This window comes from Oryctolagus cuniculus, chromosome 4, assembly GCF_964237555.1.
Source record: "Oryctolagus cuniculus chromosome 4, mOryCun1.1, whole genome shotgun sequence".
Lineage (NCBI taxonomy): Eukaryota > Metazoa > Chordata > Mammalia > Lagomorpha > Leporidae > Oryctolagus > Oryctolagus cuniculus.
Genome location: NC_091435.1, coordinates 150,540,967 through 150,567,996, shown reverse-complemented (window position 1 = coordinate 150,567,996; position 27,030 = coordinate 150,540,967). Strand labels below are relative to the sequence as shown.

Below are 27,030 nucleotides of genomic sequence, written 5' to 3'. Positions count from 1 at the left end.
ACAGATTGGTTTTACATAGCTGAGGTCCTGCATGCAAACTCCCAGAAGGGAGCGTTAGGAGTTAGAAACTGTAATCTGACTTGCCTCAAGCTAACTCCACAGAGGGTGAGGTGAGTTCTGAATGCCACTGATCGGGTCTGACATGAGCCATTGGCATCTTTCCTGGTTCCTTCATGAGTAGGAGCTGGGACATCTCTGTCCTACTCTCTTTCACACCAGAAGGAAGACCTGGTCGTTCTCACATGGCTTTGTAATAAATGAGTATTTAGTGTTTTGCTACTTCGTGGAGCTCACTATAAGCCTGGACTTGTCTGGAAGGTCTGTGTAGATGGGCCTATTCTAAGACATTCCTAAGAGTTCCTTTCCCTTCTAGAAAGTTCCAGATTATGAATCCTAGACTAGAATTTGGGATCTCCGTGGTGGTTCTGACTTCCCTTACCTGAACTATGGGCTGGCAGAATTCTCCAGACAGAGTAGCCATAGGACCAGCTGGCTCCACTCCCATAGTTTTAGGGGGAAGGTAGAAGTTCCAGTTACCCGAATACTCCAGGGTCCCTTAGATCCTGACCCAGTGACACAAGCCTCACCCAGTGGTGCCTGGGTAGCCTGGGGCCCTTTTGTAGCTGGTGCTTTCATCATTAAGTGACAATACTGGACAATACTAAAAAGTTATTTCTTCTAGATGAGAGAACCATACATTTGATGGCAGATAGGGCAGAAAAAAATCTCCTTTGATTCCTCCAGTAGGGGCCTCAGGCTAACATGTCATTCTGGGCTGACTTGAAACCTTTTGCTGTCCATTTTACACATTGCTAACCACCTTGGCCCGGGCAGCCAGAGGAATTCTTGGCTCTCGTGTGCTGACTTCCTTTCTCTGTGGGCTTTCCTTTCCCTTCTGGTCTATTTTTATTTCTCCCAGAAGGAGAGGGATGTGGGTCTTACATGCACCCAGAGAATTCCTTAGTAAGGCCTGAGGCTGGCTGAATCCCCAGTGACTGCCCTAATCTGCGCTCATACGCAGCAGAGTTCGGGGTGGCTGGAGGGGTTGGATGGTTGCTTTTCTTATGGGAGTGCTTCGGAATCACAGACCAAGGAAGTCCATTGTCTTGAATGCCACTGCCTTCTGTCTCTTGTTTCCACCAAAGGGGGTCAGTGGAAATCCTGGAGCGGAAGGAGAAAAAGGAAGCCAGGGGCACAAAGGACCACAGGTGAGCGACTCAGGGGCGTTCGGGTCAGTGGCTCCGCATCTTCCATTTCCTCGTACGCAAAGCATCCCTACAATAGTTTAGTTCATGTCGTCTACATCTGGGACATCTCCTTTCTGAGTTATTCGGAAGCAGATTTTTAGGGCAGCTCAGATTTCTCACATGTAACTGAAGTATTCCTACTTTTCCCTCCCTGAGCCTTTTCTCTGAAAACACAGACCCGCTCCATCAACCCACAGGAAGCGTTTGGTACAGGACCGATACTGCTGAGTCACAACATTTCTTCACAAACCTGCTGCATCACTCTGATTTTTCCAGTTTTTAAAAATTATCTGGAGGGCCAGTATTGTGGCACAGAGGTTTAAGCCATATCAGAGAACTAGTTCAAGTCCTGGCTGCTCCATTTCCTACCTGCTCCCTGCTAATGCTCCTGGGAAGGTACTGGATGGTGACCCAGGTGCTTGGTGCCCTGCCCCTGACGTCGGAGACCCAAATGGTGTTCCTGTCTCCTGGCTTTGGCCTGGCCCAGCCCTGGTTGCAGACATTTAGGGAGCGAACCAGAGAGTGGTCTTTCCCCCACCCACACCTGTTGCTCTGCCTTTCAAAGAAATAAAATAAATTGTAATAAAATAAAATAAAATATATATGTAGCCATGTACTTTGATCTGTGTTGGCTGTAGGTATTTGCAGCTCATCACACAAAGATCCTTTGCTCTTAAATTTAGCTCTTGATTTCTGAATCTATTTGTTTGCTGAGTGGTAGAGTTTGGATGGTGAGGGATTGCTATGGAGCATTTTCTGAGTCTGTTAGATTCTTCTGCTCAGACAAGTACTCAGAAGGCGAGAGACGCCTACATTTGCTAGGCACCTCCTTTGCATGTGTGTGAAACACCTCTGCCCTCTGTCAGACTGGGAAGCCACAGCAGACTCCACATGCTCTCACATTTGTGCTCACGGTTCAATGCAGAGCGATGATGGCAAAAGCTAACGAAATCATTGCCCGATGGTAAATTCTCCATGTCTGGAAACAACATGTGCCAGGGCTGTCACGTCCCCTAAGTTCCTGGGGGGATTAGGGACATCCCTGTGACTTGGCCTGAGGCTGAGATGTGAGCTCTATCTAGGCACTCTGTCCAGGGGGCACTGGGTCTTTTGTTAAGGAGGCATCAAGCTGTTGTTGGAAATGACGGACATGAATAAAAGATAAACATTTCTAGTGGGTTGTCTAAGAATTGCTGTGGTGCTGACTCCTGCCTCTCCCGTTTCCTTTCAGGGTTCCCCTGGGCTGGCTGGAGCCAAAGGGAGCACGGGGCGACCTGGACTTTTGGGGAAGAAAGTAAATACTGCATTTCTTATGGGTTTCAAATACTGAGAGCAAAATTGCTTCCATAGTCTCCCTGATTTTCATGTTAATTCCTCACGTGACTGAATCTAACCGCCACGGACAAGTCGATGACATTCTGTTAATATGAGGGTCCTTCAAAGAGGTCATGGGAAAAAGGAATTGAAAGAGAAATATTTTGGTGAAAAATGCTTTTGAAAGCCATTTGCGTTTTTTTTCATGACTTGCATTTCCATGAGCTTTTTCAAGTACCCCATTATGTTATTTTCTCTCCATTGAGCAAAGAACTTTGAATGGCCAGTCTCACTGTGAAGCCACCTGCTCTCATTAGACACGTGATCTCCCCCTTCATGAAACAACTCTGAAAAGCTCCTTCACCCCGGAAGCTGCCGAATACAGGAGAGGAGTGTACCTGGGGGCTGTGTTGGGCACAGGTGGGAGGCATCCGAACTCAGATCTGTTTGAGCATGCAGTTCTGAAACACTGACAGGCCTCTTTGGATGGAGATTATCAGAAAGCACAAGGCTGATTTAATCAGAACCTGGTTCCCCGGCTTAAAACCTCTCAGCGGCTCCCTGCCTCGGGACCTGGGACCAGTGGACCAGTGCAGGCACCAGGGGTCTAGCTGAGAAGCCTCCTGCTTGTTTTGCTGTTGCTCTGCTGCCAGCCTGGGAGCCTAATTTTTGAGCAAGGGACCTGAGTTTTCATTCACACTGAGCCCAGCAAATTATGTCGTCAGGCTCTGGGAAATCTTGAAATGCTAAGGTAGTTAGGAAATCAGTGAGTTCTGAGGAGCTAATGGACAGCACGGTGGCTGTAGTTAACGGTACTCTGTATTGTATCCTTGGAATTTTGCTAATAGCGTAGATCTTTATTGTTCTTACTGTAAAGCAAAAAATCCAAAAAGAAGCAGAAATGAGTTGAGAACACAGATATGTTAACTAACTTGATAGTGGTAATCATTTTACAATATGAGGCCACTTCAAAAAAATTTATGGAAATATCTTTAGATCAGGTTATTTTGGTGCAAAACAATTTCGAAATCCATGTACACAAGGGGTCTTCAAAACGTTCATGAAAATGCATATTATGAGAAAACTACATGTGGATTCAATTTGTTTGCACTAAAATAAACTGTTAATTCCATTTTCACTAATTTTTGTATATACATGTATCAAATCATCACACTGTACATCTTAAACCTCTATCATTCTGTGGTTAGTGATACCACTATAAAGCTGGGGAGAGCTTGCCAGGCTGTTGGCTGTGCCTACCCCAGCCTCTCTCCAGGGCCTCCCCGCTACCTGGCTGTCTCTCTTGCCCCTCTCTGCTTCCTTCTCCAGCTCACACCATGCATGCGTCTTTCAAGGTTCAGTCCCTGCTGCCTCTCTCCTGTAGGCATCTGCCCAGGCCCACCAAGTCTGATTGAGGCTCTCCTTCCCTTTGCTCTCATAGTCCTCTGGGCTTTATCATAATTGTCTGTCTAGTTGTTTCTCTTCCCAACAAGCTGTGTTTGGTAAGGGCAAGACTGCATCTATCACATCAATAGTTTATTCTCTAGCACAAGAATAACTGTTGGATGGGCAAATACATCAACCAATGCAACAACGTCTTCAGGGTGCATTTCCCCTCTCCTTTCTCCTCCACTCATTTTCAATGCAGGGAAAGCCTTGCTTGAGCATAGTGCTGGCCTGTGCTCCATGTTATCTGCTCACCTGTGGGGGAACCATTGTTTTATGTCCTCCACCCCACCCTCTTGCTGACCCCATGGAGAACCTCCAATTGCCTTATCCAAAGGACAGAATGTCTTGTGTTGGGAGCTGAGTTTGATTTTTGCAGACCTCAAATTCTTTTTGTCTCACCCACTAGGGAGAACCTGGAATCCCTGGAGACCCAGGACCAGTGGGTCCAGCTGGACAGCGAGGAAGACAGGTAGGAGGCTTTGAACCCTTCCCTTCCCCTGCTCTGACTGCTCCGTTTTGAGTGCAGGAGAAGGGCCTCAGCATCTGGGTGTGGAAGGAATTTCTGTTTCCAGGAGGGCGTTGAGACATTTCTCGTGGCCCCACAGCTCTCCTTCTGTAGCTGTTCTGCCTGTTAAAGTGAGGCAGAACAGCCAGGCGGTGTTGGGGGAGGCAGAGGATAATCAGTGCATTACAATGGGGCATTTTCATGCTATTACAACTAGTATGGCCATGTAGATGCATATTGGTTGAAAAGCAACACTGCTGGTTTCTCTCCCCTCTTGCAAAACTCTAGGATGACAGTAAAAGATAGAGGTCTAAGGCCAAGAAACAGAGATCACTTCTTCAAGCCTGGACCCTCTCCAAGTGGTTCTGACTGTACCAAGATCACAGCCTATGGAGCAGTCAATGTAGGGACAATTATTTTATGTTTATTTCAACTGTTATGTACATATGCTGCAGAACATTTACCAAGCATAAATCAGCATTTTCACAACGGCCAAGATACAGAGTCAACCTGTGTCGGTCCACAGATGAGTGGATGAAGAAGATGTGGTCTATATTCACAATGCCAACACTTTCTAGTCTTTGAAAAGAAGGAAGCCCTGTCATTGTGCTATGGTGGATGAACCTGGAGGGCGTTATGGAAAGTGACATAAGCAGGGCACAGAGTGACAAATACTGTACCCCATGATCTGATTGACACGCGAGGTATAAACAGTCAAGTTCAAAATGACAATACTGACAACATCATAAACAGTACAGGAATGCATATTCTTGTATTTAGCTAAAATTTTGGAAAAATACTGTACTCCATGATCTGATTAACAAGTGAGGTATAAACAGTTTAGCTCCAAAACAGAGAGTACAAGGGCAGTTAGCAGAGGCTGTGGGTGAGGGGCATTGGGGAAGTGTTGGTCAAAGGATATAAAATTTTAGTTAAAGAGGAGTGAGTTGAAGGAGTCTATTGTGCACCATGTGACTAGAGTTAAGAACAGTATATTGTATATTTGAAAATTACAAAACAGAAGAAGAAGAAGAGGAGGAGGAGGAGGAGGAGCAGGAGGAGAAAATAATAGTAAATCAACTTCAAGACCGGGGGCTTATGCAGGGACAAAGGACAAGGGCAGAGCAAGTTTTCGATGTGGCCACACCCCAGTTTGTTGCCTCTGTAAAGACTTTCTAGGGTCCTTCATTGCAATTTCTATCCATAAAGTTAAATCAAGAGGCTTGTAGAAGTGACCTAACTATTTTATAATCTCAAAAGTACCCACCTTCTTGTGATCTCTCTTCAAAACATGAATACTAATGGGAAAAAAATTTAGCAAGCATGAAAGGTGGGAAAGGGGGAAGAAAAGAAAAATTACCTGGAATACCACTATTTTGAGACATTTATCATTTATTTTCTAGAGATACCAAAATAAAATCACTCTATTTTTTCCTCTTAACAAAATATCATGAACAGTTTTCCATGTCTTTTCATTTTTCTCTCAATGTCACTTTTAATAGTTTCAGAATTTGCACTTGGATGTGTTAGTTTATTTGATATTATTATATTGATATTATTGATATATTGATATTGTTGCTTTCAGCTTTTCAACATCATAAATAGTACAGGAATGCATATTCTTGTAATTAGCTAAAATTTTGGACAAAACTGTAATTTCTGCATATTCTGCAAAAATATTTCTAGAAGTCACATTAGAGGAGTCAAAGAATATGTGCATATTTAATAAGGCTTTGAATTCTATTATGAAATACTCAAGAAAATTCAGTCATTATATGGATCCATGTGTTATGCCTTAGAGCACTTATTTTAGGGCATCCACACCAACAATGGGTATTGTCATTATTTTCCTTATCTTTACTATTGACAAAGGTTTCTCAGGACTGTTTCAAGTAATATTTCCTTGGTTACTAATAAGAATGAACATTTTTTCCTTATGTCTATTGGCCATGCAATTCTCTGGAGAAATTTCTCATCCATATTCCTTGGATCAGCTCCTAATTTTTCTCCAGCTCCACAAATCCTGAATGACAATCCCTCAGCTTCCTGCAATGATTCCACAGTGAGGCTGGCCAGAGTACCAAGGATGTATCAGGAAGTGAGGAGAACCTAGCAACACGTGTGTTCCCAGGGTTCAAGGTTACTGATTAGGGTCTCTCCACCTGCAAGTCCCTACTCCTTTCCTTCCAACACCGTATAGCATAGATTGTAATTCTTTTTTGCTTTGGAGAAACTGAGACAAACTGGTGTGCTTACAGGGGGATGATGGCATTCCTGGTTACGGTTACATGGGACAAAAAGGAGTAAAGGTAAATATAGAACAATTTTTAAAAATTGAGTCAAACCTAAGCATTAGAAGAAATGAACACACTGAGGAAGTCGTATATTGATTTATGTTCTCTGCTGCAAATTCTAGGGCTCACGAGGATTCCCTGGAGACATGGGGCGAAAGGTATTATGCCTCTGACTTTGTTTTGAAATGGCCATGACCTTGACCTTGTATTTGAGACCAGAGATAAGCCAGTAGACCTGGATGAAATGGGGGGCGGGCAGGAGTGGGGAGAGCGGGGCTGTTGTTTCCCTTGGACTCCCTGAGGAAGGGCCACCCTTCCCCCATAAATCTTCACGTTGGACAAGATCATCCTGTCCCTAGCCTGACGTCCCCCCACCCCCACCCCAGGTGTCCTGTCAGGCTTACTCTCTGTCTTCTTGATTTATCTGCCTTGGTGATCTCACCTGATAGCCTTGACTTCAGTCATGTTTGGTCCTTCCTTGTTTTGACCTTGACTTCCCCTCATGCAGAAAATTACAACGTTCCTCTTGTCTCCTGCATCCTCTTCTCTCTGCTTCATTTAACCCCGATCACTCCTGTCACTTGAGTTTTTTCCCTGAGTATAGCACTACTGCTACTTTAATGATCAAACATCTGCTAGAATTCCTCAGTGCTACCAGGCTGAACTCCATTTCTGTGCTACAGACGCCAGTAAACCTTCCGTCTCAAGCAGAGCTGCTCATGTTTATCTGTTTCGTACTCTAGACCTCTGTGCTAGGATTTCTTTTCTGAAAATGGAGTTCCGAACAGTGTCTTCCACACAGCGGATGCTCAAGTCAGAATATAAAATTGAGGTTAAAAAGTAGGATGTCTAATTAATGAAATCAAATCAACCATCAGAAAACAGCCGTTTGGGGAATCTTTTTAAAAGTGTCTTTAATTGCTGAATCACCAGATGAGACTTCCTCTGCAGGTAGAAAAGAGGAGAGCAGGGACCATGTAAATACATAATACATACAAGTGAGAGTTCTTGCTGCAGAGGAGTGATTTCTCTAATTCACAGATGAAAGTTTCAATTTTAATGATAAATGTGAAATAGCATTTTTCAAGTTAGTGATAAATGTGAAATAAACATACTGATAAATTACTGTTAAGATTAATTTCCCACCAAAGACAGAGTATATTTATTTTTTACCTTAAACTTTTTCAGAAGTAATGCACAAATTTAGAAAGTAATTTTTATTTAATATTTTACATAGTCAATACCCCTTCTATTTTCCCTGGTTTTAAACATTTTCTTTGTATACTTTTGGTAACTGGATGTCCATTGAATTGATGTTTATACATAAATATTTGTATCATTAGAAAATTAAAAATACTTTGCAGACTACTGACATACACACCAATGGCTTAGTTCCAAATAGCAGGGCAGGGACAATTAATATATTGGCCTGCACTGATATAGAGCATCATTGTGATAAGATAATGCAATTTTTGTTGGGAGAGGTTTTTTTTTTCTTCTTTTGCACCAAATATGTTAACATCTTGATTCTTCTATTGGAACCATCAGGGTGAAGTTGGCGATCCTGGAAGTCCTGGGGGGCCCGGACCCAAAGGCTCTAGGGGCCTAATAGTAAGTGGCCTGTGACCCCAGGAATAATAACTGCTTCTCTGGCAGACTCCACAGCTGGGCTGCAAAATTCATGTGGATTATCCACCCAGCCCCCACGTGTCTGAAGTGGCGCTTGCTGCCTGTGTGACCTTCAGCACACCTCTTCACCGCCCCCCCCCCCACTATTTCTGTAACATGACAGTTGTATTTCATGACAGCTAAGGTCACCTCCAGCTCTCAAAGTCTGTAAATCTGAACTATCTTAAAGATTTATAAATTGATATGTGGATGTTTCTGGAGTCATCAGTGCCTCCGGGTGTTTCCGATTAAATCCCAGAATATTCACCCGTGAGTAGAAATGAAACTGACATCTTCCCCTTGTGTCCCTGAGAGTTTCCTGAGGACCCCACTGTCCAAACCAGGTCGCACTGGGGTCTTTGTCTTAAGAAAGCCATGGAGAACTCCTCATTAGCGAAGTGCAGAGTAGAGCACCCTGCTGCCTTGAGAACCAACTGCTGAGACAAGCATCCTTTCCTTTTAAATCTGAGTGTACTGGCAGTGTGAAAGAGATGCAGCTCCTCTCCATCTGGCCGCAAAAGGTCACAGCATCTGCTTCCATCATCCTGAGGTTTGGGCATGGTTCAGCCCACCGGGTCTGCTTATGGGCGTGGCGGGCATTCTTCCTACTTGATCCTTTACAGACAGGAGATTCTTTATTAGCTCTCTGTGTGCCCTGTTTGCTTTCTCTTTAGCACCAGTCCCAGTTTATGACTCATTTAGATTTAAATGCACAGCCAGTGCCAGCGCAAAGTATGTCACTAAATGAAGAGGATGGGAGAGAAACAGAAAGTTTGGCAACGATTAAGAATGAGTGGCTTGCATTACAAGGAAGCAGTTTCCCTGACTTGAATTAATAGCAGCTGCCTTTTCAAATCAAAATTTTTAAAAAATTATGCCATCTCATCAAAACTAAAATAGTTCCCATGGGTAGATGATACTGCAACTAATCTGTGTTCTTGTCTGTAGCTCACTGTAGGTTTGCAAGGTGAAAGGGGATCTCAGGGGCCCCCAGGCCCTCCTGGACTGAGAGTAAGTATACCCCAGAGATCCAAGTGTTGTATATGTTGGCTTCTGGAATGTTCAGCGGGAAGGGCACAGAATTGAAAGTCACTGGGTTCAAGTCCACATTCTGCTTCTCGCTAGCTGAGTGCACATGAGCCAGTCATTAGGTGGCTCAGTTTATTTCTAAAGGGAGTGGTGAGGCTCAGATTATCCAGGGTGAGCATTGTTTGTAAGCTGTAGTGTGCAGTGCGGATGTTAGTGGTTACTGTGACTCACGCCTGGAGCTTTTACACTGGGGATGGGATTATGTGAGCATCACAGAGGTGTGTGTCCTGGCGAAGTTCCCTCATGCAGGAGACATCAATGGAGTCTCCCCAGACCTCCACCGTTGCTGTCCAAACCTCCAAAGGTAGGCTGGAGAGACTGGGAAGTGTGACCGCAGCTATGATTCCTTTACAAGAGATATGTCACCCCTGGAATCATTCCCAGGCAGAGCCAGACGCATCTCCCACTGACAAAATACTCATCTCTCTATTCTAGTGCCTCCTGCATTCTTGTAATGATTTAGTCACGTGACTTTCTTCCCTAGCAAGCAGTCAGGTAGGAATTAAATACAGCCAGCACTTGTGTGTTGTGGGGGAGGCCCCGAGCATCATGCATTGTCAGTGTATTCTGACCACCTGGAAGTGTTCTTGAACTTGAGGCTTTGTAAAGAAAACTAAAAAAATATAGATGGTTTAGTGGATGACCGACTCCCTAACAAACAGAACAAGAACCAGCAAACTGTAAAGGATACTACAATACAATCTTTCCTTTCTTGTGCACTAATAAACAGGGGAATATTCTGTCCTATGGGCAAGCATCTGGTCTCTGGGCCAATCTGGCCCACTCAGGATTCCTCTCCTTTCCAGATTCTAGAACTCTCTTTTGGGTCCTCCCCTCTTTCTGGTCTTGTGCATGGCCCTGTTGGCCCGCACTGGAATGTGACTTCCTGTCTCAGGCCCTCGGTTCTCTCCCTCTGCTCAGAGTTCTTCTGAAGCTTGTCAGGACATTCTCTCCAGGTTTCTGGTCCTCTGTGTGGGTGACCTCCATTCATGCACCAGACCTGGTCCCCTCTATTTGAATGGCTGCACATTCTTTCTGTTTGCTACAGTCATATGTAAAAGAAAGGATAAGACTGCATCTCATAGTGAGGTATATGAGTTCTTGATTTGGAGCAGAAAGAGAATATGCCCTCGAGGGTAGCATCATGGGTGGCGCAACCATGCTGGTGAACACAACAGCACACAAGCAGCCACTTCAGCACTTCAGCACTCAGTGCACAGTTGGTTGTATATCGGGTGGATGGATGGATGGACAGATGGACAGGTGACTGCCTTGTCAGTTAGAACAGCTGCTCTTACGCCAACATCCTTGGTTGAACTCCTGGAGGATTAATGAAATGTGCATATGTGGGCAGGTGAGAGCCTTGTTTTGACTAGGACGTACTAGTTTTATTAGTTGACCAAAGGGATCTGTGAGTGCCAATGTATTACAAACCACTGCCAAGAAAAAAACCTGATTCTGATCAAAGGGAGTGAGAAGGGGGAGAGAGAAATACCACACTGTTTCAGGAAGTCTTTCCTGATTCATTTCAATCAATTATTTGTATTTCTTGCCTCCAAAATTGCTCAGCGTAATTTATGAGCTTAGTGTGTGTGCTCTTCTTATGTAAAATAACCACTTTGCTATGTAATTGTTTTTGGTTCTTTTACACATGTAGAGATTGTATATTAACCTCCTGCATTTTAAATGCCTTGATTTGTCACATAACCCTACTTTTGAGTTCTCAATAAACTCCTCCTCTCCTTAGCACTGTCCTTTGGAAAATCTATAATTTTAACACTTTTACCAAAAATGCCTTCATCTAACTATTGCACTTTTTTTAAAAAAAAAGATTTATTTATTTATTTGAAAGGCAGAGTTACAGAGAGGCAGAGAGAGACAGAGAGAGAGAGAGACAGATAGAGAGAGGTCTTCCAGCTTCTGGTTCACTCCCCAGATGGCCACAATGGCTAGAGCTGAGTCGATCCAAAGTCAGGAGCCAGGAGCTTCTTCCAGTCTCCCATGTGGGTGCAGGGGCCCAAGGACTTGGGCCTTATTCTGCTGCTTTCCCAGGCCATTGCAGAGAGCCAGATTGGAAGTGGAGCAGCCAAAACTGGAACCAGCACCCACATGGGATGCTGGCATTGCAGGCGGTAGCTTTACCTGCTATGCCACAACACCAGCCCCAGTGTTGCATCTTCAGTGCAAACACCTTTAAGAAATACTTTTATTTCTTTGTTTCTTACCACCTTTAAAAAATAAATTCACTTGGGTAAACATTAGCTTACTTCATCTAATACTGAAATAGGAAGTGTACTCCCTTGGTGAGGATGAGTAAAGCATTGTAATTAATTCAGGAGGTTCAAGGGAAAAACTACCCTCTTCCTGCTGTGGTTTGAAGAACAATTATTTTTGTTTTGTTTTCTGTTGTCTTATTACTAGAGACTGCCATTCACATACCAATAGTTTGCTCTGTTCTTGTTTTCCTAGGGTCCTAAAGGCATGGCGGGGGCACCAGTGTATTCTGTATGTATCTCCCTCAGCAGCCCACTGGAACATAAGCTCAGAGTCACCGGGAAGTCACTGTACTCATGCATTTTTTTCTCTCTTTTTAAAACCTGCAGCAGTGTGAGCTGATGCAGTTCCTGCGGGACCACAGTCGTGAGTATCTGCGGGCTGTGGAACGAGAGCGTCGGGTTGGTGAGGGCACTGGCACTAAAGATGGTGTGGGTGTCTGGAATCAGCAGGCTGAGCTCCCTGGAGGGCAAGCCTGGAGTGCCTGTTGTTGGGACATCGCACATCGGAGGTGGGAAGACAAGGGGTGAAGACAAAAGTGCCTTTGCTTTTGGGAGTGATGCCTACTGGGAGAGAACGCATGCATTATGGGATGCAAAGACCAACTTAATGTGTGTCCATTAGCTCATGTTCATGTAACAATCCTGTGCAAAAGGACTGAGAAAGCCTGGTGTTAAACGGGATGAACAGAGCAGGGAGGGGTCATTGGTTAGCGAGGTAGTTACTGAAGGCTGCTTGGGTACAGGTCACTGAATCTGGTTATGGGCATGTAATGGAGAGTGGCAAGAAAATTGTTTCAGCAAGGGAATAAGACCAAAGCCAACAAATGGAGAGGCTGTCTTTGTTAGGAAGGAGGGAGAAGGAAGGCGAAAGGCCCAGTGAGCTCATTCCCGAAAACTCGTCCTAAGGAAATAAAGCAACAGAAAGGGAAACACGTCAGTCAACGTAGTTGTTGAAAGGTTATTCATCAGAGCAAAAACACGAGATATGTAGACCATTCACACTTGTGGAATAATTAGATTCTGGTACATCATCTTCCGGTAAAACATCAAGTAGATCCGGCTTTTACGAAGACTCAGTAAAGACATTCAAAAAATGGGAGCTAAAACCAGAAAATTAAATGGAATGTTCATTATTTTTATCTGCATGTAACAAGTACTAGAGTACTTCAAAAAATTCATGGGAAAATGGAATTAAAAGATAAGTTTATTTGGTGCAAAAAATTTTATCTCCCCAAATACATATTTTCCATGAACTCTGGAAAGACCTCTTGCCCTAGAAGTGAAAGTAAGAAAATGTTACAGTTTATCTTGTTAGGGTGGTAGAATTTTAGATGATTTCTCATTGTGGTTTTCATATAATTGCAACCAGACAGGCCGTACTGAAGGAGATGGGTAAAACATAGCACTGCAAGCATACGACAAGGCAAGAACAGGGAAGTGGGTTTAAAATCACTTCCAGGCTAGAGGTGGAGAGACTTGGTGCCACATGGATGAGGAAGCAGAAGAAGAAATTCTGAAGAGAAATCAGTTTATTGGAAAAGAAACCAAGATCCAGCATTTTAGGGGTAGAGGGGCTTTGTGTAGACCCTGAGTGACAGGAACTGTGGCCACTGGCGAAATGGGGCAGGAACAGGACAGAAGATGCAGATCTCAGTCACTCAGGTGAAGAAGGTCCTCAGAATTATGGGGGCAGGTGAGGCTCCTGAGGACGCAGCACTGGGGTTGGAGGCAGAAGCTCAGGGCATGGGGAGCGGGTGATGCAGAGATGGGAAAGCCTCACCTAATGTGGGCCACCTGGAGGAAGACAAGAGGAGGGAGGCTGGTGGGGTGGAGCCTCAGAGGCTGGGAGTTTGTGCAAGGGATAGGAAGGAGGCGAAGAAGGAAAGAGCCATTGCCATTGTGGGGAAGCATGGGTGTTGCAGCCCTCAGCAAGACAAGGGATGAATCGCAAGGAAGACAAGGGCAGGTATAAGTGAGCTGGGGCAGGGGGCGGGGGGTGACCTTGCAGGGTTTGAGTTTGGGAGGGAGTTTTCCAACATTGAGTGAGGGGGGTTAGCTCAGACATGAGGGGGTCAGGGCAGAGGGGGTTGGGCTCTCTAACCACACAGAGTGCTGACTGGCTAGCACGCAACCCTAGAGTGTACAAGGAAGCCGAGGGGCAGAACCTCAGAGCCGGTTCTAAGGGCCTCACATCCTAGATGACATCACCCTGTCCGTGCAGGTTTGGATCCCCTGGTCTGACATCAGTCACTCTTCAGTCCTGCATCAGCTCTGCCACACAAGGACAAGGGCCCTCCCCACTGCACCCCTGAGAATAAAATAGATCCAGCAGGTGGGGGGGGGGGCAAGGAGGACCGAGAAGAAGACAGGAGGGCCCAGAGGATTACTGTTTTGGAGAGAGACGTAAGAGGATTTTTTAAAGAAAAATTAATAATAATAGCAAAGGAACATTCCGCAAAATGTCAAGTAATTCCATCCCCCTCAAGTTCCCCCAGCCTTGCCAGACTCATACCCGCAAGAACTATTATTTCGAGAGCCCGTGCTTGTCGCCCTGTAGTGGGGTTTGAGGCGAGCACGTGCAAGCCCTCCGTCAGAACAGGGATCTGCTTTAGGCTGGGAGGGGCAGTTGGTCCCTCAGCCCTCAGCAGGTGGCTGTGAGGGTAAGGGGACCCTGTGCTGGCAGACAGCGGGATGGAAGGGTGCGGCCATGCTAATACAATCTGTTCTCCTGGCTCGCGCACTGGCTTCCAAGGATTCTAGTAAACTGAACATGGAAAATGTCAGGTCTGTGGTTACTTAAAGGTCTATCAACACTGGCCCTGGTGGGCAGAGTCAGGCAGAGAAAGCAGTGCTGTTTCCCTGAGCAGATTCCCTTGGGTGGGGGTGGGCAGGAGGCTTGCTCCCTCTCTCTGAGTGTGGAGATGGCTCAAACAGAGGGACTGTAGTTTCAACCCAAGGCAAAGTGCGTCTGGAAATCACTGTGGTTTTTCAGGAAAATGCAGGCTCCCCAGGTGTCCATCAGGAAAGAAAGTCTGAGCCCGTGTCTCAGCCTCCCTTGCCCAGTGACTCTCAGAAGGCTGCATGGGAGGTGGAACAAATCGAATTCCAGCTACCTTGCTGTTTTCAGCTACCTTGCTGTTTTGCCGGCACCTCATCTGTTCTGCTTTCATGGCAAGTGATGGATCGGTGTTTCAGCTTCAGCCGAAATTCCGCTGCCCAGGGTTCCCAAGAGGAAAAGGATGGTTCACAGATGAACACGGTTCTGTGGAAATCCTCCTCAGTGCTTTAACCGTGACTCCTGTACCTTAGGAATTAGCCTCATTCGGAATTAGACTGAAATCAATTCTTAAGCTTTGTTGAAATTTTGTTTTTTTTTTTTTTTTTTTTTTGGTATGTTCCAAAAATGTAACAGATTCTCGCTTTGTCCCTCTCTCCTTTTTTAGCTTGCTGGAAAGGTGAGTGTCCTTACCATGCTGTTTCTTGCCTGAGTAATTCCTATGTTCTGACAAGACCAATTTTAAAGAAACTTTTACTCTTGAGACAAATAGGACTTTTTCCTTTCTATGCAGACACTTCTGTTTTTTGGTTATAACTGTAGCTGCTAATGTCATTGTTTTATTTATTTTTTCAACTTAATATTTTATTTTTTATTTTTATGAGATAACATTTTTTAAAGATTTATTTATTTATTTATTTGAAAGGGAGAATTACAGAGAGGCAGAGGGAAAGGCAGAGAGAGAGAGAGAGAGAGGTCTTCCATCCACTGGTTCACTCCCCAAATAGTCTCAATGGCTAGAGCTGAGCCAATCAGGAAGCCAGGAGCCTGGAGCTTCTTCTGGGTCTCCCGTGTGAGAGCAGGGACACAAAGACTTGGGCCATCCTCCACTGCTTTCCCAGGCCATGCATAGAGCTGGATTGGAAGTGGGGCAGCTGGGACTCAAACCGGTGCCCATATGGAATGCTGACACTGCAGACTGGGGCTTTACCTGCTAAGCCACAGCACCAGCCAAGATAACATTTTAGCTTACATTATAGTCAAAGGCTCAATGACTCTACTAAATAAGGAGGTCAGCAAAGTAACAGTAAAAGGACCACTGGTACTGGCTTCCGAGAGGTGAAACGGTCCTTTCTGTCCCCCAGTTGACCCACACTCACACCTGTCTTCTCACCAAGTGCCTACTGCTGGTCAACCCTCCCTGCCTGGGGCCATGCCAGGGCCAGGACGCCAGCGGTGCTGCATGGAGCCTTAGCTCCCCTGGTTGACTGGGGCATTGAAGCCAATTATATCAACCTCAAGAGCTCCTGGAGTCCAAGAGGCCTGAGGAAGTAGGTCTCAAGGTCTCAGAGCTCATCCTAAAGTTTGGAGTCATTCACTTTAATTCTACAAAAATACCTTGTACACGGCAGGTGCTCAATAAGCTTTCATGATTTAGATTAAATGTAAATGGATTAGGTACCCTGCTGGGCACTAGGGAAAGACTAGAAATAGATTCTGCCTTCCAGGAGAACTGGAAGACACGTTTCAGCCACTTTGCCAGTCATTTTAATGTAGGGTTAAGAAGTTAAGAATACTTCATGTTTTTTAGTCTATTGTTAATTATCAACTTTCATATTTTGAGTTTATTCACAGTAAAATCTGTTGATTTAAAACACATCTCTAACACTTTCCTATTTCTATTACTAAGAACAGCGGTTGGCATTGGGATATTTTGAATAAAAAATGCTTTCAGAGTTAGCCAGATAGAAGATAGTGGGACAGTCTAAGTAGAAGAAAATACTTATTCTTTAAAAAAAATCATTTTCTTTCTCTGTGTTCAGACTTTAGGAGTGAACTATAAGATGGGAGATGTCTTGCTCTCTCTCTCTCAAAATAACATTGTAAAAAGAGTAATAATTATACCTCGTAGTAGAATGATCCTTCCCAATACAGTTTCTCTGATGGCAGATGTGCACGTATTTCCTAGTGGACGTCAATAACTAGCCCTTGCGTAAGTGGGTGAAAATCTTCCAACGGACTTTATCATAAATACATCATTTTGAAGGTTTCCAAGGAGAGGCTGTTTTCAAAGTCCCCAACAAGTTATAATTCCCTTTTATTCATTCTTAAAATTTACATCCAGTAAAATTCACTGTGTGTGTTCAGTTTTAACACGCACACAGATTCATGCACCCACACCCTCAGTCACGATAGGGAGCTGTGCCATCAGCCCCCCAGCTGCCACCAGTTTCCTTTTGAATGGCTGACTCAGAAGGGCTGTGAGGCCAGCCTTGAAGTTGTAATGCTCTACCCTTGTACAACACCTGCCAGTTTCCAGGGAAGGTTCCCTCCCCTTCTTTATTTTTATTTTTATTTTTATTTATTTATTTATTTATTTTGACAGGCAGAGTGGACAGTGAGAGAGAGAGACAGAGAGAAAGGTCTTCCTTTTTCCGTTGGTTCACCCCCTAGTGGCTGCTGCGGCCGGCGCACCATGCTGATCCGAAGGCAGGAGCCAGGTATTTCTCCTGGTCTCCCATGCGGGTGCAGGGCCCAAGGACTTGGGCCATCCTCCACACTCCCTGGCCACAGCAGAGAGCTGGACAGGAAGAGAAGCAACCAGGACAGAATCTGGTGCCCCGACTGGGACTAGAACCCTAGGTGCCAGCGCCGCAGGCGGAGGATTAGCCTATTGAGCCGTGGCGCCGGCCCATCCCATTCTTTACATGTGAGTGCCCCTTGTTCTGGGGCTGGGGGGTGTACTTGACTCACCTCCATGTGAGCCAACTGCACTAGAACAAAGGTGAGGGTTTGGGAAAGCTTCTTATCCAATACAATAACTTCACACTTTTTTTTTTTTTTTTTTTTAAAGAAAAGTGTCCAGTGTATCCAACAGAACTGGTATTTGCCCTGGATCAGGCCTCTGGGATCACAGAACGGAGATTTAACGAGACAAGGGACATGATTGCTTCTATTATCAGTGACCTGAACATCAGGGAAAATAATTGTCCTGTAGGGGCCAGAGTCACCGTGGTTTCCTATGACTCTGACGTCAGCTACCTCATCCGTGGGTCTGATTACCGGAGCAAGCGGCAGCTCCTCCAGTTTCTCTACCAGATAAAATACCAGGTCCCCACACAGCCCCGTGACATCGGTCAGGCAATGAGGTTCGTCGCCCGCAATGTCTTCAAGAGGACGGGTGCGGGAGCCAACGTGAGAAGGGTGGCTGTGTTTTTCAGTAACGGTCAGGCGGCCAGTAAGTCATCCATCATCACAGCCACCATGGAGCTCAGTGCCCTGGACATCAGTCCGGCAGTCTTTGCTTTCAACGAAAGAGTTTTTCTTGATGAAGCCTTTGGGGTAAGACTGTCCTGGGCAACTGCTTTATTTCTGAGATGGTGGTATTGGTGGGGCATCCGGGGGATCAGTGGGCTCTTCACTGCTTTTGCTGTGTGTGCTGGACATTGTCCCCAGAGCTTTACCTAAGCCTCCTTCTCACCACCCTGTGACATGAGTGCAGTAGTCATCATCATGTTAAGAATGAGGAAACCCAGGCCCAGAGTTCCATGCCTTGTCCAATTTGTGCAGCTACTAAGAGGTCAAAGTTTGTTTTTTTGTTTGTTTGTTTGTTTGTTTTTGACAGGCAGAGTGGACAGTGAGAGAGAGAGACAGAGAGAAAGGTCTTCCTTTGTCGTTGGTTCACCTCCAATGGCCGCCAAGGCTGGCGCGCTGTGGCTGGCGCACCGCGCTGATCCAATGCCAGGAGCCAGGTACTTCTCCTGGTCTCCCATGGGGTGCAGGGCCCAAGCACCTGGGCCATCCTCCACTGCACTCCCTGGCCACAGCAGAGAGCTGGCCTGGAAGAGGGGCAACCGGGACAGAATCCGGCGCCCTGACCGGGACTAGAACCCGGTGTGCTGGCGCCGCAAGGCAGAGGATTAGCCTAGTGAGCCACGGCGCCGGCTAAACAAAGTTTAGCCTGTTACAAAGGCCATGGGAGTGGGACCCCAGGAGCCTGTGCTGGTACTAAGAGGCTAAACAAAGTTTTGAATGCAGGTCTGCCTGTTGCAAAGGCCGTGGGAGAGGGACCCCAGGAGCCTGTGCTGGTCTGGGGTCTTGGACTTGTCGTCGGCTCGCCATGTCTCACTGATGATGTGATGGATGCAGTTCGAGGCTCTTGAACCCCCGAAGTCAGCAAAACACTCAATGCCTGTGAACATTTCCTCAAGAGACTGACACTTTCGGGTTACAGGTTCTCACGGGATGGACGCTCCCTTTCCCTCCCCCCAGGAACCTTAAGAACCTCTCGGTCTATTGTTTGATGACTTTGAATATTTTCACATTCTCCATGAGACAGCCATGTCTGCAGCAAGGGGAAATCATGCTGTATTTATTTGAAAGGTTGAGAAATAGAGACACAGAGAGAAAGATAGATCTCCTATCTGCTCGTCCACTCCCCAAATTCCCAAGAGCCAGGAACTAAATCCAGATCTTCTAACCACTTGAGCCATCACCTGCTACTTCCCAAGGGGCACTGTAGCAGGAATCTGGAATCTGGAATCTGGAGCAGAGTTGGGACTCGAACTCAGACACTCCGATATGGCATGCAAGTGTCCCAAGCAGCATTGTAACTGCTCTGTGTTTACTGTTTTCATTTTCCTGTGAAGCTGCCTCTTCACATCCCTTATTTCATTTACTTTTTGCACTGTAACTTGGGCAAGTCTACTCCAATATACTGTGCCTTAACTTCTTAGCTCTAGATCCTATCACAAATTTAATTTAAACTTTCAATCTCCCCTGGGTATTGTTGAATTTTTAAAACATTTGTAGGGGCAGACACTGTGGTGTAGCTGGTAAAGCCACCACCTGCAGTGCCAGCATCCCATATAGGTGCTGGTTCAAGACCAGGCTGTTCCTCTTTTGATCCAGCTCCCTGCTATGCCCTTGGAAAGCAGAGGAAGATGGCCCAAGTGCTTGGTTCCTGCACCTGCATGGGAGACCTGGAAGAGTTCCTGGCTCCTGGCTTCAGATTGGCCCAGCTCCGGCCATTGCTGCCATTTGGGGAGTGAATTAGCAGAGGGAAGACCTCTCTCTTTTTGCCTCTGCCTCTCTGTAGCTCTGACTTTCAAATAAATAAATATATCTTTTAAAAAATTTGTGAACTTTAGGAGATTGACTCTATAATCCTGATTTTCTTTATAGAATATACATCTTTAATTTTTAAATTTTTCTTTATAGCATATATATGTGAATATTTAATCAACCTATGAACTTTGCTGTAAAGTTTGACAAAGTGTGCAGTTATTAGGTAATCGCATTCCCCTAAAGCATTAACCTTTTATTGTTGCTGGAAGAGAACATCCATCTATGAGAAAAGAACTTTTCTCTATTTACAGATTGTTCTAATTGGCAGAAAACTTTCCTGAACCAACGTTTTGCCCATTTCTTCAGCCGCTTCCCATTTCTTGGCTCCCCATCTCGTGATCTCCTGGGAAAGCACACTCCACTTCTGCTGTCCCCAGTGCTTCTCCTTCATCGCTCTTGACCTCACCCAGGTGTTTTCTGCCCTACAGCCCTCCTGAATGCCTCTCGTCAAGGCCAGCAGTGGCCTCCATGTTGGAACCCAGTGCTGCTGTGGCCCACATCCCTTAGCCGCAGCATGCGGTATTGCTGACCTGGCTGTTACATGGACTCCTGGTTCTCCCTCACTCTCAGCAAGCCCCTCTTCCTGGTTCCTTTCCTGTCTCCTTAGCCACTCCCTCCCTGTCTCAGTTTTCTGATACCTCTTCACTTCCCAAACACAAAATGCCTCTGCTACCCAAAGCCTATTTGAGCCCACTTCTCAGTGTGTACTTGGTCTGGTCCTGGCCCTGGCCCATGTCATAAATATGTTCAATGGTGGAAATGTGTGTTTTAAATTTGACTGTGGCCCTGAACTAGAGACCCATAAGCATAAAACTTACCCAACGGTTCACCTGTGTCTCTAATGGCTAATTCAGGTTTACCAGGTCCAAAACATAACTCTGATTTTCTCCCCGAAACTTGTACCACACACAGCCTTCTCCATTCCAGTTAATAATAACCCCATCCTTTTCATTGCCACCATCCATGGTTCCTCACCTTTGCTTATACAAAAACCTCCTCAATTTGAGCGTGTATTTAACATGTATACCTGTGAGTGTCTACTAAAGTGTATATATGCATATTGTATAGATTACACCTATTAAAGTGCATATAGGAGGAGCCTTGTAAAGTTCATGTAATTAAAAGATAGAATTAAAAGATAAGTTTATATTGGTGCAAAAGGATTTTGAAACCCATATATAGTTTTTTCATAAGATGCATTTTCCATGCAATTTTCGAAGAGTCCCTCATATATACACTAGTATGCATTAGTATTTACTTGTAAATACTTAGTATTTAGAAGCTGTTGAAGTTCTAGCGTTAGGTGTTAGTGTAAGTGCTAGTGTTAATGTCATTCATAAAATATGTATTCAGAATTTGACACTTGCTAGCACCTCCATCTTTGGCATTTAATCCAAGCCCCCATTATCTCTTCCCCGGATGTGATCATCACCTCTTCATTAATGTCCTTGCGTCCATTCTTGCCCTGCTAAGTCTATCTCAATGCTGCAGCCAGAGTAATCCTTGTAAGACCCAAACTCCCAGGCTAGTCCTCTGCTCAACACCTTCTCCTCGTTTCTTTCAGATTTAAAGCTAAGGTCGTTATTACAGCCTGCAATATTCCAAAGGATTTGAACCTTCTGCACACACCTGTCCCCTTGGAATCTCTGTGACCTCACTTCTCCCATCTCTTGCTCTCCCTCACTCCATCCCATGCACACTGTCCCCATCTCCAGCTCCCAAGCAAGCCAGGCACACCCCCTGCTTCCCCAGAGACCTGGCCTGATTGTGCCCCTGCAGAAATTCTCTTGCCCTAGATATGACTTCTCACTCTCCTCTTTTGAATGGTTGTAAAATGTCTCTTCCTCAGTGGATTCTATTTAAATGTTACCCCAATGTTTCCCATTGCTATTACTCTATTTTTGGTATAAAAATTATCTCCTCTCCACATACTAAATAATATTTACTTTGTTGGTATGTTTATGATATATCTCTTGCTATTAGCATATAAGGTGGAAGTTTTAACTGTTTTAGTCATTTCTGTATCCCTAGTACCTCAAAGTGTACCTGTAGCATTCTAGGCATTTAATAAATTTTTTTGAGTGAGTGGATGAATGAATGGTTGAAGAACATGTTGTTTACTCCTGTAAATAAACTTTCTTGGGTTCTCAAGTCAGAATTTAGTCTTCAATTAGGAGACCAACAAGGTCAAATACAAAAAGAGGGGTGGCACTGTGGCACAGTAGGTTAAACCCCTGGCCTACAGTGCTTGCATTCCATTGGGGTGCCAGTTCGAGTCCTAGCTGCTGCATTTCTGATCCAGCTCCCTGCTAATGCACCTGGGAAAGCAGTAGAAGATGGCCCAAGTCCCTGGGACCCTGCACTCACGTGGGAGACCTGGAAGAAGCTCCTGGCTCCTGGCTTCAGATCGGCACAGCTTCAGCCATTGCGGTCATTTGGGGAGTGAACCAGCGGATGGAAGACTTCCCTCCCTCCCTCTCTCTCTCTCTCTCTCTCTCTCTATATATATATACATAATATATATTATATATAGTATGTTATATAATTATATATTTTATATATTTATAAATATATAAATATAATTATATATATTTAATATATAATTATGTATTATATATTGTGCATATATTATATATTATTTATTTGAAAGACAGAGTTACATATATAAATATATATATTATGTATATAAATATATATAGTGAATTGACACTAACACTAGCATTTACACTAACACCTAATGCTAGAACTACAACAACTTCTAAATACTAAGTATTTACAAGTAAATACTAATACACAGTAGTGTATATATGAGGGACTCTTCAAAAACTGCATGGGAAATGCATGCTAAGAAAAAATTATATATGGGTTTCAAAATACTTTTGCACCAATATAAATTTATCTTTTAATTCTAGTTTACATGAACTTTATAAAGCTCCTCCTATATATATAAATATATATATAAATGTAACTCTGTCTTTCAAATAAATAAAATAAATTTTTTTATTTTTATTTTTTGACAGGCAGAGTGGACAGTGAGAGAGAGAGACAGAGAGGAAGGTCTTCCTTTGCCGTTGGTTCACCTCCAATGGCCGCCAAGGCTGGCGCGCTGTGGCTGGCGCACCGCGCTGATCCGACGCCAGGAGCCAGGTACTTCTCCTGGTCTCCCATGGGGTGCAGGGCCCAAGCACCTGGGCCATCTTCCACTGCACTCCCTGGCCACAGCAGAGAGCTGGCCTGGAAGAGGGGCAACTGGGACAGAATCCGGCGCCCTGACCGGGACTAGAACCCAGTGTGCCGGCGCTGCTAGGCGGAGGATTAGCCTAGTGAGCCACGGCGCCAGCCTAAAATAAATCTTTTTAAAAAATACAGAAAGAGGGGCCGGTGCTGTGGCTCACTTGGTTAATCCTCCGCCTGCAGCGCCGGCATCCCATGTGGGTACCAGTTCGATTCCCGGCTGCTCCTCTTCCAGTCCAGCTCTCTGCTGTGGCCAGGGAGTGCAGTGGAGGATGGCCCAAGTGCTTGGGCCCTGCACCCACATGGGAGACCAGGAGAAGCACCTGGCTCCTGCCTTTGGATCGGTGCAGTTCTGGCCGTAGTGGCCATTTGGGGGGTGAACCAATGGAAGGAAGATCTTTCTCTCTGTCTCTCTCTCACTGTCTATAACTCTACTTGTCAAATAAATAAAAAAATATATACAGAAAGCACACCCAGGATATGCAATTTTCTAAGAAGCAGAGAGTAAGAATGCAGTAATGCCTCCCTCTTTCTAACCATGGTGCTGAATTGATTAGAACAGTTTGCAAATGCTCAGCACTCCCAGAGGAGCAGAGGGCGTGGCTTTTCCAGCCCTTTAATTTGCTGTGGCAGGAAGAGAAAAGGCCTGAGAAATGCCTTCATCAAACCTGAGGGCGCTCGAGCTCCGTCATCAGGATTCAAGTGTGTGCTTCACTCAGCCTAAATGTCTAATACATGGTTATCTACTCGAATGAATGAGTGTTGCATATTGCCCATTTCAGGGTGTATTTTGAAAAAGTTATTAAGCAATATGAAATCGGGGCATGTACTATCAAGAATTTTGAATAAATGTGTGTTCTGCTTTTTGAAATAGACTTTACACTGTACTTGGGACAGTCTGCCTGACATCTGAAAGATGTACCTTCTGTTTAGAGTCAGGTGGGAATGGTTGGGGTTACAACCTAAAGAGCTTCCTATAGGAAACTTGTGAGTGCAAAGTCTCTACAGGTCCCAACTTCAGGAGGTGGTGTGTGGAGGATCATTCGCTAGTGCATGATCAGAAACAAATAGCAGTTCAGTCCAGAGCTGCAGGCTTGGAGACAAGAACTCTTGCTGCCTGCCCAGTGAGTGAGTGTGTCAGTTGATGTGTGGCAAGTTGCTCATTACAAAGTAGTGATGCTGATACCTATTCACAACATACATTTTTGGATTATGTGTGTTTTTTAAAGATTTATTTATTTGAAAGGTAGAGTGACAGATGGGGAGTGAGAGACAGAAAGAGAAAGATTTTCTATCTGCTGGTTCATTCCCCAATGTCTGCAATAGCCAAGGGTGGGTCAGGCAGAAGCCAGGAGCCCTGGAACTCTGTGTGGGTCTGCTACATGGGAAACAAGTGTTCAAGTACTTGGGTCATCTGTTGCTGCCTCCCAGGCACATTAGCAGGGAGCTGGATCAGAAGTGGAGTAACCAGGACCCAAACCAGCACTCTGAAGTAGGATGCTGACATCGAAAGTGGCAGCTTAACTGGCTGTGCCACAATAACAGCCCTGGATTATGTTTAGAAAGAAAAAGGGAGGGTGTGTGTGTGTGTGTGTGTGTGTGTGAGCGCAGACACACTGAATAGATGAGTATTTTTCAAACTAATCCTTAAAGTGGGTGCATGAAGCCTTCCTCATAATAACTAAAGGAAGTGAGCAAACAAGCCCTTACTTCTTTTTCAATGCAGTTTGATGACACTGGAACATTCCAGGTGATTCCAGTTCCTCCAGATGGAGAATATGAACCATTAGACAGACTTCAGCGCTGCACACTGTGCTATGGTAAGACCAACGAGAAGAATTTACTGTGCTGAAAAGATGAGATGCCCTCTGGATGAATGATGGAATCCAGCTTTGTCAGGAATTTCTATTTTTGATTGTTTCTATTTTCAGTGTCCCAGTTTTCCAACACCATATGTCAGGATTTCCGTCTCCATCATGTTTGGGGTTTCCAGGAAATTCGTTTGGAAAATTATCTCAGTTGATGGGGACAGTTTGGTAGTTTGTATCAAAAACTTCTGGAATGTTGAAAATCTTTTCTAAATGAGTTTGGAAATGACTTGTGCATGCTACCTGCATTTGCTTTCAACCAAGATCTTTCCGAATTATCTGCTGGGGGCATTGAGGAGGGTTGATCAGATTGTGAATTCTTGGTAATTAGTCACTGGGTTGCTTGATGAAAATATCAAACAACAGTGCATTCGTGCCACTATTGAACCAATGATGCATCTCTGTGTTTCCAGATAAATGTTTTCCAAATGCCTGTGCAAAAGATATTTTCTTGACTGAAGAATCATACATGGACATAGCCTTTCTTATAGACAATTCTCGGCATGTAGCAAGTGATGAGTTTAAGGCTGTGAAAGACATGGTGAGCCTAACGATTGACAACTTCAATATTGCTTCAGACCCCTTAATCTCAAATTCCGGTGATAGGATTGCCTTGTTGAGCTATTCTGCTTCGGGAAGTTCCAGGAGAAATACGAGTACAGTAAAAACGGAGTTTGACTTCACAATGTATGGCAACCAAGCCCTGATGAAGAACTACATCCAGAATTCCCTGCAGCAGTTAAATGGAGAAGCCACCATTGGCCATGCCCTACTGTGGACCATGGAAAATCTCTTTTCTGAAACACCCAACATAAGAAGACACAAGGTCATATTAGTGGTCTCAGCTGGAGAGAACCATGAGAGACGGGAATTTGTAAAAAAGATGGCACTGAGGGCCAAGTGTCAAGGCTATGTCATATTTGTCATTTCCCTGGGCCCTGCACCTAGAGATGACCTGGAGGAGTTGGCCAGCCACCCACTCGATCACCATTTAATACAGCTTGGGAGAATACATAAAGCAGAACTGAATTACATTGTGAAGTTCCTAAAGCCATTTATATACTCAGTCCGACGTAAGTCATCATTTAGTTGGTTTTTTCTTTTTGATAACCTGAACAAATCCTTGTGTGTGTTCGTTGGGTACAACATGATATTTCAGTAGCTGCATCCATATCCTACTGCGTATCACTCCTGTGCATGTGTGAAAAGGAAGTACTGTGAAACAGACAGATTAAGGCATTCATGAAACTTCTCATTCCGAATTTGCCCTTTGTAAGCTGCTTTCTGATTTAGAGTGTTGGTAGCCATCTTTTCCATGCAGTATTGTTCTTTGTGACATCAAGGCTGATGATATTGCAACATTCTAAAAAAACTCTAAAGTGACTCAATGCTAGTGGTATTATAGAGCCATCGGCCTTTTCCCTCACACTTGAGCAATGTGATCAAACACATCCCGGTGACTTTCCACTACCGCTTTATTCTCGGGAGTTAAAAGACTACTTCTGAGATTTTCTTCCAAACTGCTGGCTCCAATTTTATAAGTTTTGGTGCTGGTACATTTGCTGTTCCCATGCACGTGAGCGATGAGAGCAGCTTTGCAATTTTTTCCCTCTGCAAGGGTCAGGTGTAACTGCAGTTGTTATAAAACCACAGATGTTCTCTGAGATGTGTCCATGGCCAAAGGCCTCCAACCAAACATTATTTTCCTGAACATGTGGGGCAAAATGCTGTACTTCTCAACATCCCACAGTGTACAGAACAACAGCAGGAAGGAATTGATGGGATCTACTACTTAGACCAGTAAGTAAACTCTTTTCTGTGATTCTTTGTGTCTGAAACCAGTGTTGAGTGGTGCAGAAGCAGAGAGGGCAACACATAACAAAGTATTACCTTTTCTATGAGCCAGTAGCCTAGGGCTCAGTGAAAAAGCTTCAGCCAATCCGATTGGAGCATCGCTTAGGTTC

At 44.7% G+C, this 27,030-nt stretch overlaps 1 protein-coding gene across 1 annotated transcript in view; it reads left to right on the top strand.

The window, feature by feature from the left end:
* Positions 1-27,030, top strand: part of COL6A5 (collagen type VI alpha 5 chain) — a 137,028-nt gene that overhangs the window by 76,562 nt on the left and 33,436 nt on the right. Inside the window, exons 23-35 of the mRNA XM_017346727.3 lie at positions 1,146-1,208; positions 2,479-2,541; positions 4,417-4,479; positions 6,774-6,824; positions 6,932-6,967; positions 8,358-8,420; positions 9,426-9,488; positions 12,036-12,071; positions 12,170-12,206; positions 15,286-15,297; positions 17,692-18,179; positions 24,925-25,018; positions 25,480-26,139. Of these exons, the coding sequence (XP_017202216.2) occupies positions 1,146-1,208; positions 2,479-2,541; positions 4,417-4,479; positions 6,774-6,824; positions 6,932-6,967; positions 8,358-8,420; positions 9,426-9,488; positions 12,036-12,071; positions 12,170-12,206; positions 15,286-15,297; positions 17,692-18,179; positions 24,925-25,018; positions 25,480-26,139 (1,729 nt within the window). The remainder of the gene's footprint in view (positions 1-1,145; positions 1,209-2,478; positions 2,542-4,416; positions 4,480-6,773; positions 6,825-6,931; positions 6,968-8,357; positions 8,421-9,425; positions 9,489-12,035; positions 12,072-12,169; positions 12,207-15,285; positions 15,298-17,691; positions 18,180-24,924; positions 25,019-25,479; positions 26,140-27,030) is intronic.